We start from the raw sequence: 16,785 nt of genomic DNA on the forward strand, positions 1-16,785 counted from the left end.
TGGTTCAATATTTAAAAAAAAAAAACTATCAGAAAAATTGACCATATCAATTACAAAAGCAAGAAAAATCATATGATTATCTCAATAGATGAAGAAAAAACTTTTGAAAAAAACTATACTCATTCCTATTAAGAATACTAGAAAACAAAGAAATAAATAGAATTTTCCTTGAAATAATAAGTAGTATCTATCTGAAACCATCAGCAAGTATTAATTATTTGTACTGGGATAAGCTTGAAATCTTCCCAATAAGTTCAGGGGATCCATCTCCAGAAAAAGAACTGATGGAGTGTGATTTCAGATGAAAACATTCTTTTTAACCTTTATTTTTTGGTCTTAGTTTTCTTTTGCAACATGGCTAATATAGAAACATGTTTCATATGACTGCACATATACAATCATATCAAATTGCTTATCAATTGTTTATCTTCTCAAACAGGTTGGGGAGTGATTAAGGAAGAGAATTTTGAACTACACATTTTGGGAAAAGGTGTTAAATTTTTTTTTACATGTAATTGAGAAAAAATAGAGAAAAATCTATTAATATAGAAAAATTTAAACAGTATGTCAGAAAGAACCAGAAAGTATGGATTCAACTCTAGTTGCTCCTGTTGCCAGACCCTTGCCAAGTTGCCAAGACCCTTAACCTATTTAGACTTAAGTTTCTTCATTTGGAAAAGGAGTAGATTGGACTAAATGGTCTGTAAGGTTCCCTTCAACTTTAAATCTATGTCTGGCACCTGTCCAGATTCTCTCAGCTTTCTTGGCTGCTAACTTTCCCAAATGGAGAGGCTGAGAAGCCTAGTTCTGTGAGAGTTATGATGACATGTAAGGCAAATAAATGCCCTGCAAAGACTGTGAAACTTGCATAAATGTTTGGTGACTAGGTCCACTTTATTTGCTACACAGTTGGGAGGTGCATTTGGATTTCTTTGGATTGTCCATTTAGCTTGGAAGTATCTGAGTCATTTTTAATCATCTTTTTTCATATCATTTAGTGACTCCTTTGATCTTGGGGGCCCTTTCTCCTCTGAGGTCATGTGACTCTGAGAAATGACCCTTGGCTCTTGTGTTTGTGCTTTTCCATTTTAGGAGAAGACAATGGAGTCTCAATTGTATGTGGCTGTTTACTTCTTTCTTGAAGATCAAAATGATATCACTATGTTGGAGTTAAGGTACAGTATGTACAACTATGGCAGATTAGAACAATATAAGCTCAGAAAGCTCTACCACAGGTTGGGCACAAAAGTCCATGTGAACAGCCTTGCTTGAAAATCTTGCGTGTATGAAAGGTCTAAGTGTGCTTTCACATGGCAATGCACTAGAGTTTGCACATGCAGCCAGTACAACATTGATTCCCTGATGACAAAGTTAGGATCCGTGGCAGTAATCTCTGGGTCAAGACCAAGAAAAGCTAAGACAATGACTCATGCAGCTGTCAATTTACATCTGGATGTGAACTTGGTGAGACCTGTGCTACCCAGGAACTGAGCTGAATATTGAGCTTATTCCATTCAGAGGTTGAGAAATGATAGGAAAGTGTATGTCCCCATAATATTAGGAAAAGTGTTTGTATAATTTTTCTTTCTATATATTTCAAATAAATATGCTTTTGTAAAAGATTTAAAGTAACAAAACCTCCCTACACAAGGACTCCAGCACCATATGCTGTCAGACTAACAGGGGGAGTTAAAGTGGTATTCATAGCCTAAACCTGATAAGATAACCAATAATGGGGGCTGGCATGGCCACAGTTCTGTTTGGGCTCCAAATTGCTCCCTGCCTTTTATTTCCTCAACTCTCTTTAGAGCCATAATCTTGTGTTTTCTATCTCCAAGACATCTCTCACATCTTTCCCCATTTCTGTACTCAGAAAAACATGACCTCTAGTTCAGACAGTCGTCATCCCTCACTTGAACCACTGCAATAGTTTTTTTTAAGGAGACTCCCTGTTTCCTCTCTCTCATTTTTCCAACCTATCTTGTCCACAGATGCTAAAGTGATTCTCCTAAGTCTGGCTCCATATCATTCTCTAGTTTAAAAAATATTTATTGGCTTCTATTGTAAACAGGATCAAATAAAAACTACCCTCTTTGACTTTTAAATACCTTTATAAATTGACTCCTATCTGCCTTTCCAATCTTGTTATACCTTATTTCCCTTCCTACATTCTGCAAATATTAGTCAGACTAGACCTTCTGTTCTTCATTCAAGGTATTCTGTCTCCTATCTATATATCTTTGCATTGTCACCCCCTGCCCCAATCCCTAGTATGTACTCTCTCCTCCCCTTAGAAATTACTATTTTTTTCCCATCAAAACTCAGTTCAGATATTATTTTAAACATGAAATCCAACTGAACCTAGATCCTTCTCATCCATCCTAGGGTCATCTTGTTTTTACTTGGTATATATTTCATATATTCATATATGATAGCTATACATGTTGTCCACTCTGAAAGAATGTATCACTAGCACACAGTGGCATATAGTAGATGCTTAATAAACACATTATTTAATTAATAATTTGTCTTTCCTTTGTTTAGAAGAATTTACATATCTTTAACCCATATCAGATTGTTTGTTGTGTAGGGGAGGAGAAAGAAGGGAAAGAATATAAAGAATACAAGGTTTTGCAAAGGTAAATGTTGAAAAATGTCTTTGCATGTATTTGGAAAAATAATATATTAATAAAAATAATAATTTGTCTTTCATTCAGTCTACAGAGACACTATTTCCTGTATGTTATTTCCACAATATTTTCTAGTTTTATTTTTTCATTTAACTAGTCCCTTCCCTCATTTTTCCTTCTATTTCCAATTATTTTCCAACTTGGACCCCTTTCATTCTTCTTTATTTCAGTTGTTAGGCTGTTACTATGTCATTCCTATAAATTCAAGCCAAACAGGCCAAATCTGTCTCTGTCTTTACTGTTTCATTTATTTTCTTCAGTATTTCTGAAAGCCCAACGGCAGAAACTTTCAAATACTCTCTACCAATCCCATTCAAACCAGACAGTTAATAAAGCTAGTTATCTTGAGTTACCCATGAATATCAGTGATTCACATGGTATTTTATATTTGCAAATTAATTTCCATTTATTTATTTATCATCACCGAGAGAAAAGTCAATCACATGGTTGTTATAGTAACTATAAGATTCTCTACATTCAATCTTTGGGTCTGTGAAGCTTGCCTAACATCAGCCAATGATTCCCAGGTCAGGGATATTGTAAAGGATTCTTGTATTAGGTAGGAAGGTAGAACAGATGATCTCTAAGGTCCTTTCCATCTCTGATTCTATGTTTCTAGCTTTGGGTCTGATATATATGAAGAAACCTGAGTTTGAATTTTGACTGTAACCAACAGCAAACCTCTCCAGCCCTTAGAGGCTGCTTCCTCATCTATACAACAGTGGTAACAATACTTACCTCAACAGTCTATTTAAAGCATCATGGAAATATTAAAGTACCACACAGTAAGGCTGAAAATTCTTGTACAAAAAGAATTCTGCTGTCTCAATACACAATATTTTATCAATACACAAATTTTATCTAATGAGAACATTTCATCTCTAGATGTTTTAACTATCTTGAGGAAACAAATGTTTAGTAAATGAATAAGAAAAAGCCAAAATTAACAAAGTACTTCTGAGTGGTAGCTAATATATTACCTTCATTGCCCCTGAAAATAACAAAAGCATTCCTTTTTTAAGAGCAGAAGAGAGTTGTTATGTCCCACTGAAGGCCAATTTAGATATCCTTAAATTTATCTTATGAAACATTTTTTTCCTGTTGAAAATTTTAAAGTAAACTCTATCTATATTTTTACAACTTTCATTCTTTAAATAAAATTGGCATAACAATAATCTAAAGAGCAAACACAAATAGTGCTCTGTGGTTTAGGAAACATTTTCCATTCATTGTCTAATTTGATCCTTGCAAAAAAGAAAAACAAACACCTTATTTTGTAGGTAAATGTAAGTATTTTGAACCCTAATTTACAGATAAGAAAACTAAGGCTCAAAGGGGTTAAATAAAAATATGAACACAGAAGCTGGACCTGTGATTTCCTTGATATGGAAAACTCTTTCCTCTGAAAGTGTTTCTACCGATGCAGATCAATATATTCTCTGTAATTTAGAGTCTTAGACAATTGACTGGATACTGATTGGCAATGCCCACTCTCCATTTCCTAACCTACAATACCTGAATTTTTTAAAAATGGATATTTACAGAGCGTTCCAAGGTTTTCAAAAGGTCATGTGTACATTTTCTTATTTGATCATACAGAAACTCTGTAAGATACATATTGCAATCCCCATTTAACTCGAACATCCTAATTTATCTGGGATTTCCACAGTTTAGATATTTCCTCTAGTGATACAAGTCACAACATGGGAAATGTTTGTGAATATCCTCCCTTAGGTTTAACACAGGAAATCTACTACATCTGCAAGGGGCCTTCTTCACTTCCTTCCACAATCATGAGGATACCAATGCTGCCATTTGTTCTCTCCATTTATCACCCTCTGCTCTTATCACACAAACAACTTCTCTTGTGATTTTATCATTCATTTCCTTGATATTTCATCTTTGCATTTCCTGATGGGTTATATGATACAGGTTGGTCATACTCAACACTTTAAAAAAATAATTGTTTGGCAGAGATCCCTATAATACTTATTTTTAATGCTTCAGAAATTATAGCATTCTGTGTCTCACAATCACATGACACTAATAAAATTGTTAGTAACAAAAAGGATCTTTTTCCCATCAGAGACATTTGAGATCATTAAAGAATTTGGAAAGTTCCCTAATGAAGAGGAAATTAGACTAATAATTAGAAATTATTTTGACCAACTATATGTCAATAAATTTGATAATCTAAGTGAAATGGAGAAATGCCTACAAAAATACAGGTTGCCCAGATTAACAGAAGAAGAAATAAATTACTTAAATAGTCCCATTTTAGAAAAAAATAGAACAAGTTATTAATCAACTTGCTAAGAAAAAAGTCTTCATGGCTAGATGAATTTATGTGTGAATTCTACCAAACATTTAAAGAATAATTAATTCCAGTACTATGCAAACTATTTGAAAAAAAAAAAAAAAGGAAAGAAGAAGTCTTACCAAATTCCTTTTATGACATAGATATGGTGCTGATATCCAAACAAGGTAGGATAAAAATAGAGAAAGAAAATTATAGTCCAATTTCCTTAATGAATATTGATGCAAAAATCAAATCAAATCAAATAAAAAATATTATAGAAAGTCATCCCCAGGATAATACACTATGACCAAGTAGGATTTATACCAGGAATGCAGCAATGTTAGGTATCAATAACAAACTAACAAAAATCATATGATTATCTCAATAGATGCAGTAAAGTCATTTGATAAAATCCAACACCCATTCCTATTAAAAACACTGGAGAATATAGGAATAAATGGACTTTTCCTTAAAATGATCAGTAGCATTTATCTAAAATCATTAGCAAGCATCATATATAATGGGGACAAACTAGAACCATTCCCAATAAGATTGGGGTGAAACAAGGTGACCCACTGTCACCATTATTATTCAATATTGTATTAGAAATGTTAGCTTTGACAATAATAGAAGAAAAAGAGATTAAAAGAATTAGAGTAGAGAATTACTCTAATTCCTCAATTAGAGTAATGAGGAAACCAAATTATTACTCTTGTAGATGATATGATGGTATATTTAAAGAACCCTAGAGAATCAACTGAAAAACTATTAGAAACAATTCACAACTTTAGCAAAGTTTCAGGATACAAAATAGATCCACATAAATCATCAGCATTTTTATATATTATCAACACAGTTCAAGAGCAAGGGATACAAAGAGAAATTCCATTTAAAAATAATTGTAGATAATATAAAATATTTCAGAGTCTACCTACAAAGGCAAAGTCAGGAACTATATGAATACAACTATAAAACACTTTCCACACAAATAAAATCAGATCTAATCAATTGGAAAAATATCAAATGTTCATGGGTAAGCTGAGCGAATATAATAAAAATGATAATACTATCTAAATTAATCTACTTACTCAGTGCCATACCAATCAAATTCCCAAGAAATTATTTTACAGATTTAGAAAAAATAAAAACAAAGTTCATCTGGAAGATCAAAAGATCAAGAATTTCAAAGGAATTAATGAAAAAAATGCAAATGAAGGTAGTCTAATTGTGCCAGATCTAAAACCATATTATACAGCAGCAGTCATCAAAACCATTAGTACTGGCTAAGAAGTAGAGTAATGGATCAGTGTAATAGGTTAGGTTCCCAGGACAAAATAGTCAATAATTATAATAATCTAGTGTTTGACAAACCCAAAGACCCCAGTTTTGGGGATAAAAATTCACAATTTGACAAAAACTGCTGGGAAAATTAGAAACTAGTGTGGCAGAAAGTAGACATTGACCCACACCTAACACCATATACCAAGATAAGATCAAATTGGTTTCATGATTTAGACAAAAACAATGATATGAACATATTAGAAGAACATAGGATAGTTTACTTCTCAGATCTGTGGAGAATGAAGGAATTTGTGGCCAAAGAAAAACTGGAGCTCATTATTGAACACAAAATAGATAATTTTTATTATATTTAATTAAAAAGGTTTTGTACAAATAAAAACAATGCAGACAAGATTAGAAGAGAAGCAATAAACTGTGAAAACTTTTTTTCCATTCAAAGGTTCGATAAAGGCCTCATTTCTAAAATACACAGAGAACTGATTCAAATTTATAAGAATTCAAGCCATTCTCTAATTGATAAATGACCAAAGGATATGAATAGACAATTTTCAGATGAAGAAACTGAAACCATTTCTAGTCATATGAAAAAGTGCTCTAAATCACTATTGATCAGAGAAATGCAAATTAAGACAACTCTAAGATACCACTACACACTTGTCAGATTGGCTAAGATGACAAGAAAAGATAATGATGAATGTTGGAGGGGAGGTTTTGCAAAGGTTAATTTTTTTGTGTAGCATATATTTTAATTGAAGCTTTTTATTTTCAAAACATATGCAAGGATAATTTTTCAACACTGACCCTTGCAAAACCTTGTTTTCCAATTTTCCCCTTCTTCCCCCCATTCCTCTCCCCTAAATGGTAATTCAATATATGTTAAACATGGTAAAAATTTATGTTCATGCAATATAGGTATGCATATTTATATAATTATTTTTCAGCATTAGAAAAATAAGATCAAAAAGGAAAAAATGAGAAAGAAAATAAAATTCAAGCAAGCAACAACAAAAGAAGTAAAAATGCTATATTGTTATCCACACTCAGTTCCCACAATCCTCTTTCTGGATGTATATGGATCTCATCACCACAAGATAATTGGAACTGGCCTGAATCATCTCATTGTTGAGAAAAGCCACATCAATCAGAATTGATCATCATATAATCTTGCTGTTGCTGTGTACAATGATCCCCTAGTTTTGTTTATTTCACTTATCATCAGTTCATGTTAGTCTCTCTACAGGCCTCTTAAAAGGATTAATGTTGAAAAATTATCCATACATATGTTTTGAAAATGAAAAGCTTTAATAATAAATAATAAATAAATAAAACTAATTTGGAAAGTTTCCTAAGGCTTAGTGATCTCATCAGCTCCCATGGGTTCAATATCATTCCTATGCAGATAATTCTCAGATTTATTTAGTCTTAAATTCTCCAGGACAGGTAGGTAACGGTGTTCTAATCTGGCTTCAGATGCTTATTTGCTGTGTGACCTTGAACAAGTCACTTAACCTTGTTTATCTCAAATTTCTCATCTGTAAAATAAGCTAAAGAAGTAAATGGCAAACCATTTCAGTATCTCTGCCAAGAAAACCTAAAATGGACTCACAGAGTCAGAACCAACTGAAAAACAATTGAACAAACAACAGATTTATCTCCTAAGCTCCAATCTGACATTGCCAACTGCCTCTTGAATAACTAGAACTCAACTAGTCTAGATAGAACTCATCTTTTTTTTTTTTCTTTTTTGTTGACAGCATGACCATCCTCCCAGCCACCCAGGAAACAATCTCAGGGCCATCCCCCATCCTTGATCACACTCCCCATAGCCAGTATGTTGCCAAGTCTTATTTTATCTCCACAAAATCTTCCATACATGTATGCACATATATATCCTCTTTTCTCCATTCTCTCTGCCACTGCTCTCATCCATGCCCTCATTATACTTCCATGTATTTGCATAGCCTATTATCCCCTGTGCCTGAAATGAACCCATTTTCCCCACTGGTCTATTAGAAACCCTAGTTTCCTTCAAGGCTCAATTAAAGTACCACAAAGTCTTTGTGATCTTGTAGTTGTTAGATCTAATTCTCCCAGCCCTACCTTTATTAATTTTTTTTGTAGTTTTTTTGATGTTTTATATTGATTTGTCTGTGTCCACCTTACTGTCACACTGTAGAAAATTAGTTCTTTGAAAATATGGTCTGCTTTGTTTTTAATTGCATGCTCCACATGTGGCATAGTGCCTTGCTCTTAATCAATGCTTATTGAAGGAATGGATGAATAAGCATAGCTACACCTTTTTTTGGTAATCCTGACAATTAGGCTTAAGTGACTTGCCCAGTGTCACACAACAAGTAAATGTCAAGTGTCTAAAGTCAGATTTGAATTCAGGTCCTTCTAATTCCAGAGCTGGTGCTCTATCCACCATATCACCTAGCTGCCCCTAACTTTTTTTAGAAGAAAGGAAAAATTCTTTTTCTTCATGAAATTATTAAAAATTTCACCTTTATTATTAATCAGAATATAAGTTGCTTCCAAGAAAATCTGCCCCGAAAAACATTATTTTGAGTTTTATTAGAGACATACATTGAGATGAGTAGTATGGCCCATTGAGTTCACCTGCCTATTTCACTGTAAAAAGAAGTCTTCACCCTGACAGAAATAAGAAGACTCTTGAGGGCTGGTGATATAAACATTCATGTTGGGGTATAAAAGAAAGCCTTCTTTTCTGAAGGAGTTTGTAATTCTTTTTTTTTTTTTTTTTTTATTGTACTTCTTTCCCTGGGGCCCCCCTGGCTGACAAGAGAACTCTGCCTCTTTCCCTTGTGGTCTTGGAACAGAAACCTATAAGAAAGAAGAGGAGGAGATATGAGGAATTTAAAGCAGCTAGTTTAAGGCTTATATAAGAATCATTGCATCTTCCCCCATGAAAATACATATGACTTGCTGGGAAAGCACACTGTAGAAGCATTTCCCTTGGGCATTAGCAGATGGCCTTCATTATTGCTCAGCTGCATTACCGGTGGAATTCTGCAACCTATTATTTAGGATTCTGGCTGTCCAAACAATGGCTACATCTCTCTAGCCCATGGTAAAAAGATCAAACCAATCACAGAACCTATTGCAGATGGTAAAGACTTTAATTGTGGCATGTAACTAATGAGATGGCTCCCTGGAAGCTTGTGGGAGGGTCCACACTATTTTAGCCAGAACACTACATTAGGAATCCAGAGACCAGGGATGTAGTCACTAGCAAGGATCTGGGATTTTGGAAGATTCACTTTGATATTTTGGATCTCAGGCCCTTCATCTGTAAATTGGAGTGGGACTAAAGAGCCTTCAAGGTTCCCTTCAGCTCTAACCATCAGGTCATCTAGATAAACTTTTAATTCCAAAATATCCCTGCCAGATTGTCATTTAACTTCTATTTAAATACACCTACTAAATACAGCCTCATAATGTAGCCCATTCTCTTCCAAAATTAATTTTTATCCCAACATAATGTAAATTTTTTTTCAGATGAGCATCTGGACTGCCCTAATGACTGTACAAGTCATTAAATAAGACTAAACTGAAGGTTTTGCTGCATGATTAATTTTCTCAATTAAGTCTTCTGCAAGATTGGAAAGATTCTTCTATTGAATGCTGACATACAGGATGTCATAACAATGGCACTCAGACCAGTTTTTTTGCACATTTTAGAACCACAGAGAAGACATTCAAGATCCCTGAGAACACAATTGTATTACAGTTTGTGCCTACTAAACTAGATGTGTCCCTCTATAGGAGGCTTTCAAAATCTCCAGAAGAAGAATTTTATGCTACGTTTTTTTCTCAGAGGGACAAAAACCAAGTCAAAATAATTTAAAGAGCTACCTATCCTAACACTAACAAAGGAAGACACAATCGAACCCTCTTATCTCCTAGTCTCTGGTTCAAATAACACCAGAATTACATTATAAGAAATTTCCAAGGACAATTCTTACATTTTACAACCATTCACTGTATTATAATTTTTGATGTTTCTAGAGACATGACCTGATCTGTGCCATGAGTGTATTTTAAGTCCCATCTCTTACACATACTGTGTGACATTTATCGAGTCATTTAATGTCTCAGGGCCTCAGGGAACTCTCTGTAAGCTTATATGTTGCTGACTATATGCATTGAAAGAGGGAATTTCCACACCAGAAAATTCCTTTTACCAATTAAATCATAGATCTGGGCCAAAAAGAAATTAACATACAAAATACACTGGCTTTCATGTTCAAAGATGGGTTCATGAAGCTGACTGTTAAAAGTGTGCATGTATTCTTATTTTGTTTATTTGTCTTTTTTTTTTTTTGAATGGGAAAAAGTGGATTTTTATTTATTTTATTTTTTAATAATAGCTTTTTGTTTTCAGATTATATGCCAAGATGGTTTTCAACATTCATCCTTGCAAAACCTTTTGTTCCAAAATTTTCTCCTTCCCTTCCCCCCACTCACTCTCCAAGATAGCAGCAATCCAATACGTGTTGAACATGTGTAATTCTTCTATACATATTTCTACATTTATCATGCTGCATAAGAAAAATCGGATCAAAAAGGAAAAAAAAACTAAGAAAGGAAAAAAATAGCAAGCAAACAATAACCAGTATATAGTATGTTGTGATAACCAGTAATAACCAGTAATAGTATGTTGTGATCCACATTCAGTCCCCACAGTTCTCTCTCTGGGTGCATGTAATGTTTTCTGGTTCAATTTCCTGTGGGCTTCTGGAAGCAGCCTTTATTATCTCCTCTGTTTCTGTCTGTCTCCGATGGACCAGGAGAATGCATAATATTCTTAGTTCAGTTTTCTAGAGGTCTCTGGGAGCAGCCTTCGTTTCAGTTCAGTAATCACCACAAGACCAGTCAGATGTTAAAGTCCAAATCCTTTATTATCTCCTTCCTGGGGCTGGGCAGCTTTCTTAGAGGCCTTTCAGAGTCTTGGTCTCAGTGAGGGAAGTGCAGGAGAGTCTGCTACCAGTGGCCTGACTGAAGATCGAATTAATCTGTCCTTGGTTCTAAGAGCTTGAGCTCCTGCCTGTCTTCTCTGCCCACTGAAAGCTTCTCCTCTGTGGCTCTCAGTCCCAGTTTATATGCTCCACACTGAGTATAAACCAATCATTATATCACTAGGAAACCATTATTTGTTGTAAGATTAAATTGACCATACTGAACCATACTAAATTAGATAACCATTGTCTCCACTGACTTAGCACCTTGTAAGAATCCTTTGTTTCAAGTTGAGAGTTCTCGCCCATAACAGGTGCAGATGGCTCTCTCCATCACAAGTCTATTGGAATTGTTCTGAATCACCTTATTGTTGAAAAGAGAGTGCCTGTATTCTTAAAACCATAAGTTTTTCAATGCCAGGGGTCCTGCATCTTAGACAATGATGGAACCTGGAACACCAAAGATTAAAATTTTGGTATACTAAAATACAGGAATGTCTTTTAACAGACACTTTGAGCCTAGAAAATGTGACTCTCTCCACAGATGAATACCAAGAACTCTGAGGTAAGGCAAAAAAACTTGTCTAGTCAGGACTCTTTAAAGCTAAAAGGATGATACCTCTAATACCCAGTTAACTAGATAGCTCTGAGTCACCTCATTATATGTATAGGTCCATCAAAGCATAGAAGGATTATGGCCTTTCACATTGACATGTCTTTTTTCAACTTACCACCTCTTTGTGTATTAAGTGTTTTTACATCTCACACAATAACCAGCACAGTGCTTTAATCATGGTAGCTATTTAGTAAATGTCTATTGGGTTGAATTGGGATTAAGGAAATTTGCATGTCTGCTCTGCAGAAACTATGATAGTGAAGTCCCACAACACACAGGATGCAACATAATATAATGATTTCATCTACAATATATCACTATAGGATTACAATCAATTAAAGTAAAAAGGACATTTCTTGTGTACATAGACATCATACAACTGACATACTATCATCAGGAAAGCATGAACTCTGGATTGTTTTCTTAAACAAAGGATTAGACTATACTAAAACACCGACCTTTTTCATCTAGGTTCTTAATAGAACAATACCATGAATCTTTCAAGTGGGTAGGAAAAGGTCAAAGGCAAACTTTCTTTGAGACAAAATAAAATTAACTAGTTCCCATGGGGTTGACCTACTCATTCACATAGTGCTCTGATCAACTGAACTCATACTAGAAGTGACATTATTACTGGATTATGAGAGCAAATTGAGGCCTCTTGATTACAGAAACTTTTGAAATTAAAAGCTCCTATTATGAGATTCTGAATTGAACATCACCAAATTGAAGCCCCAGAAAAGCCATCCAGATATTCCAGACATCAATTATTTCTCTTTCCCTTTACCACCACAATGAAACAAATCAATCAATGAAAAAACAGATTACACTCAATTAGCAAAAGTGATAAAAGATAAAAATAGTCGATATTGGAATGACTATGAAAAGTCAAGAACACTAACACACGATTGATGGGCTTAAGAAATGATCGAACCATTCTGGAGGCAATTTGGAATTATTAGTGATGATTAACTAATGATTTATTAATCAATCCCAGTAAGATACTGGATATGTATGGCAAGAAGGTCAAGGATAGAAAGAAAGATCCCATATTTATTTTTATGCTAGAAAAAATAGGAGACAAAGTAGGTGCTCCATGTATTGAGGAATGGTAAAATTAATTACTCTATATGAATGTAAATTAAAACTTTTACATTGATAGGGAACAGAAACGGAAATCAGAAAATTATAGAAGAGTTGTATGAATTGATGAAGAATGACAAAACTAAATAAAAACTAGTTCAGGACATAAAAGAATGATAATATAAATGAAAACTATATTTAAAGGCAATAAAATTGATAATCTGGGTCTCATTGACATGGAAATAAAGTCTGCTAATCCAGAGTCTGTCAGAAGTTGACCCTGTAGAACTATGGTTTCTGGAATTACTTGGAGATTTCTGAGGCATCGGGAGGAGAGAAACTGGGCTAAAAGTTAGGGTCCTGAATTTGCATTTCATTTTAGAAACACATGAGATCATTATACTCTTGCTAAATTGGTGATGGGAATATTTGCTGTACTGATCAGATTATTGTTGGTAAGAGACTCCAATTGCCCCTCAAATGCAACTTCCTTTTCCTGTGACTCCAAAGTTGGAAAAGGAAAACAGCTGTCATTAATTGCCTTACTCCTCTAGGGTTTCTTCTCAACTCTTCCTAAAGAAAGCATAAAACAGGAAAAGACAATTCTGGCTTGAGGGGTGCTTAGCTGACAGTATCCTCAGTCTTTTTGCTCTCTCTCCTCTTGGCTTTTCCTTAATCTCACTTACCTCTCCTGAAATAAAGGAAGTAATGGCTGCTAATTTGTGTCGTATATTTGTTATTGAGGCCCACTCCTTTGTTTTTGTGATGGTAGTTGCTGTTTGTTTGTTTTGGCTTTTATATCCCTAGCACTTAATACAGTGCCTGGTACATAGCAGGCACTTAATTAATGTTTATTTACTTGACTTGGATAAATATGGATAAAATAGAAGACAGATTCCAGCTTCACTGAGAGGCACAGGAAGGTGTCAGAGTAATGATTACCTTGCCCTTGGGAATTACAAATCTTATGGTGTCGATTTGAGTTAATCTTTAACCAGAACAAAGTGGATTTACAGGAAAAAGTGTAAACAGAAAGAGATTAATTATTTAAATTGAATCAAACCTTTTGATGTGTTAGAAGAATATTTTTGATCCAGCCAGAAATGCATTTCCATTTGCACTTTGCAGGTCCTGTCATACTCTACTGGATCCTTTACAAGTAAATACTTCATTTCAGTCAGTCAGTAAATGTTTATTCAGTTCAAACTGTACCAAGCCCTGTGCTAAGTGCTGGAGATACAAAGTCCCTTCTCTCAAGGAGCTCACAGTCTAATGGGAAAGATAATGTGAAAACAACACATACAAACAATGATTGTACAAACAAGTTATATAGAGCAAATAATCTACAAATAACCTACAAGCATACCCTTCCAATTTATATTAGGTGAAAGAGTTAGCAGCAGCAACGAAATAACTAATATTTATATAGTATTTTGTGCCAAGCACTGTGCTAAGTACTTTACAATAATTATCTGACTTGTTCGATAATTTTCAGATGATGAAATTGAAACTATTTCCACTCATATGAAAGAGTGTTCCAAATCACTATTGATCAGAAAAATGCAATTTAAGACAACTCTGAGATACACTACACACTTGTCAGATTGGCTAAGATGACAGGAAAAAATAATGATGAATGTTGGAGGGGATGAGGGAAAACTGAGACGCTGATGCATTGTTGGTAGAGTTGTGAACAAATGCAACCATTCTGGAGTGCAATTTGGAACTATGCTCAAAAAGTTATACCCTTTGCATACCCTTTGATCCAGCAGTGCTACTACTGGGCTTATACCCCAAAGAGATACTAAAGAAGGGAAAGGGAGCTGTATGTGCTAAAATGTTTGTGTCAGCCCTGTTTGTAGTGGCTAGAAACTGGAAACTGAGTGGATGCCCCTCAATTGGAAAATGGTTGGGTAAATGGTGGTATATAAATGTTATGGAATATTATTGTTCTGCAAGAAATGACCAGCAGGATGAATACAGAGAGGGTTGGAGAGACTTATATGAACTGATGCTGAGTGAAATGAGCAGAACCAGGAGATCATTATACACTTCAACAATACTGTATGAGGATGTATTATGATGGAAGTGGATTTCTTCAACAAAGAGAAGATCTAAATCAGTTCCAGTTGATCAATGATGGACAGAAGCAGCTACACCCAAAGAAAGAACACTAGGAAATGTGTAAACTGTTTGCATTTTTGTTTTTCTTCCCAGGTTATTTTTACCTTCTGAATCCAATTCTTCCTGTACAACAAGAGAACTGTAGGGTTTTGCACACATATATTGTATCTAGGATATACTATAACATATTTAATATGTATAAAACTGCTTGCCATCTGGGGGAGTGGGTGGAGGGAGGGAAGGGAAAAGTAGGAACAGAAGTGAGTGCAAGGGATAATTTTGTAAAAAAAATTACCCAAACATATGTTCAGTCAGTAAAAAGTTACAATTAAAAAAATATATATCTGACTTGTTCCTCACCACAAACCTGAGATTATCCCTATTTTACAAATGAGGAAACTGAGGCAAACAGAGGTCACACAATTAGTAAACATCTGAGGCCAAATTTGAATTTAGATCTTTCTGACTCCAAGCCTATAGTGCTATCCACTATACCATTTAACTGAGCACACTTCTCACAAATATCTATGTTATATGTTGGAACACCCTCACCCAATACACACATACACACACACAATATATATATATATATATATATATATATATATATATATACACAATCTGAACATATTTAAATACATTTAAATGTAAGTGTAATAATACATTACATGCAGCTAAACATCCTTTATTATATGAGAGCAGAGGATGAAACACATTTCTCTCTTTGAAGAGAAGGAGGTTGCAGGTTTAAAATGGTGCATATACTAGTGGTGACTATGGTCACTGATTTGGGGATGACAGCTTTTCTTTATTATTGGAAGTGTAATGGTTGTGGGTGGTATGTTTCAGGAAATGACCACAACTTAAAAAACCAAAACCTAAATAATTTTTTTAAACAAGTAAATAAGGGTATTAAAAATTGTAATGAAATGGGAAACAAAAGTCATAGAGTAAAGTCATAGAGTCAACTAAAGACAGTGCTTGAAAGATCATTTTTCAAGTGCTTGCGATATCTTAAAGTAAGGCATAAATAAAGATATGGTCCTTTTACTTGCTTTCTTTAATGTTTCCATTTATTAACAAATACCATTTCAAAGGAAATGTTTACTATGGGTAAAGAAAGAATTAGTATTAAAGACAGTATTAGTAGTAATTAGTATTAAAAGCAGAGGTGGTCCTCAAAGTATTTGGTTCAAAATTTAACAGAAGTCTTTACTAAAAGCTTACTAGGTGGAGAGAAAAAAAAATAGAGAAATAAACACCTAATGATTTTCTCTCCAGGATCACATAGTTTTTCTGTTTTTTTTTAAACTCCAAAAAACAAATAGTCCTTGTGAATAGAAAGCTTAGTATGGTGGAAGGTGTAGGAGGGGTGCAAAGGACTGATTTTGGATATCACCTCTGTTACTTACTATGTGTGTGATCTTGGTCCAAGTCAGGTCACTTCTCTTAAGATTTAATTTTTTTATTTGTAAAGTGAGGGATTTGGACTCTGTGACCTCTAAGATAATTTTTATTCACACTTTTCTTCATCCATTGCAAACTGGTTATTACATTATTCAACTGAAAGGCCATTCCAAAGTTGCCTTAATTCTTCAATTAAAGCCTTTGATCAATCCTCACTCTTCTAGTTTTCTCTACTGCCACATTTGACACTGTTAACTATCTCCCCCTCTTTATTGAGTTATAATG

General features: G+C 34.3%; 1 protein-coding gene across 2 annotated transcripts in view; it reads right to left on the minus strand.

Annotated features, from left to right (window-relative positions):
- The window catches only part of SUSD1 (sushi domain containing 1), a 296,420-nt gene that overhangs the window by 13,851 nt on the left and 265,784 nt on the right, over window positions 1–16,785 (minus strand). The window contains exon 17 of one of the 2 annotated variants that reach the window (XM_031942890.1): window positions 8,766–9,135. The exons of the other annotated variant lie outside the window; for it this stretch is intronic. Within the exon in view, the coding sequence (XP_031798750.1) occupies window positions 8,988–9,135 (148 nt within the window). The 3' untranslated portion in view covers window positions 8,766–8,987. Of the gene's footprint in view, window positions 1–8,765; window positions 9,136–16,785 lie in introns of those variants that run through there. 2 annotated transcript variants of the gene reach the window in all.

This window comes from Sarcophilus harrisii, chromosome 1 (genome assembly GCF_902635505.1).
Source record: "Sarcophilus harrisii chromosome 1, mSarHar1.11, whole genome shotgun sequence".
Lineage (NCBI taxonomy): Eukaryota > Metazoa > Chordata > Mammalia > Dasyuromorphia > Dasyuridae > Sarcophilus > Sarcophilus harrisii.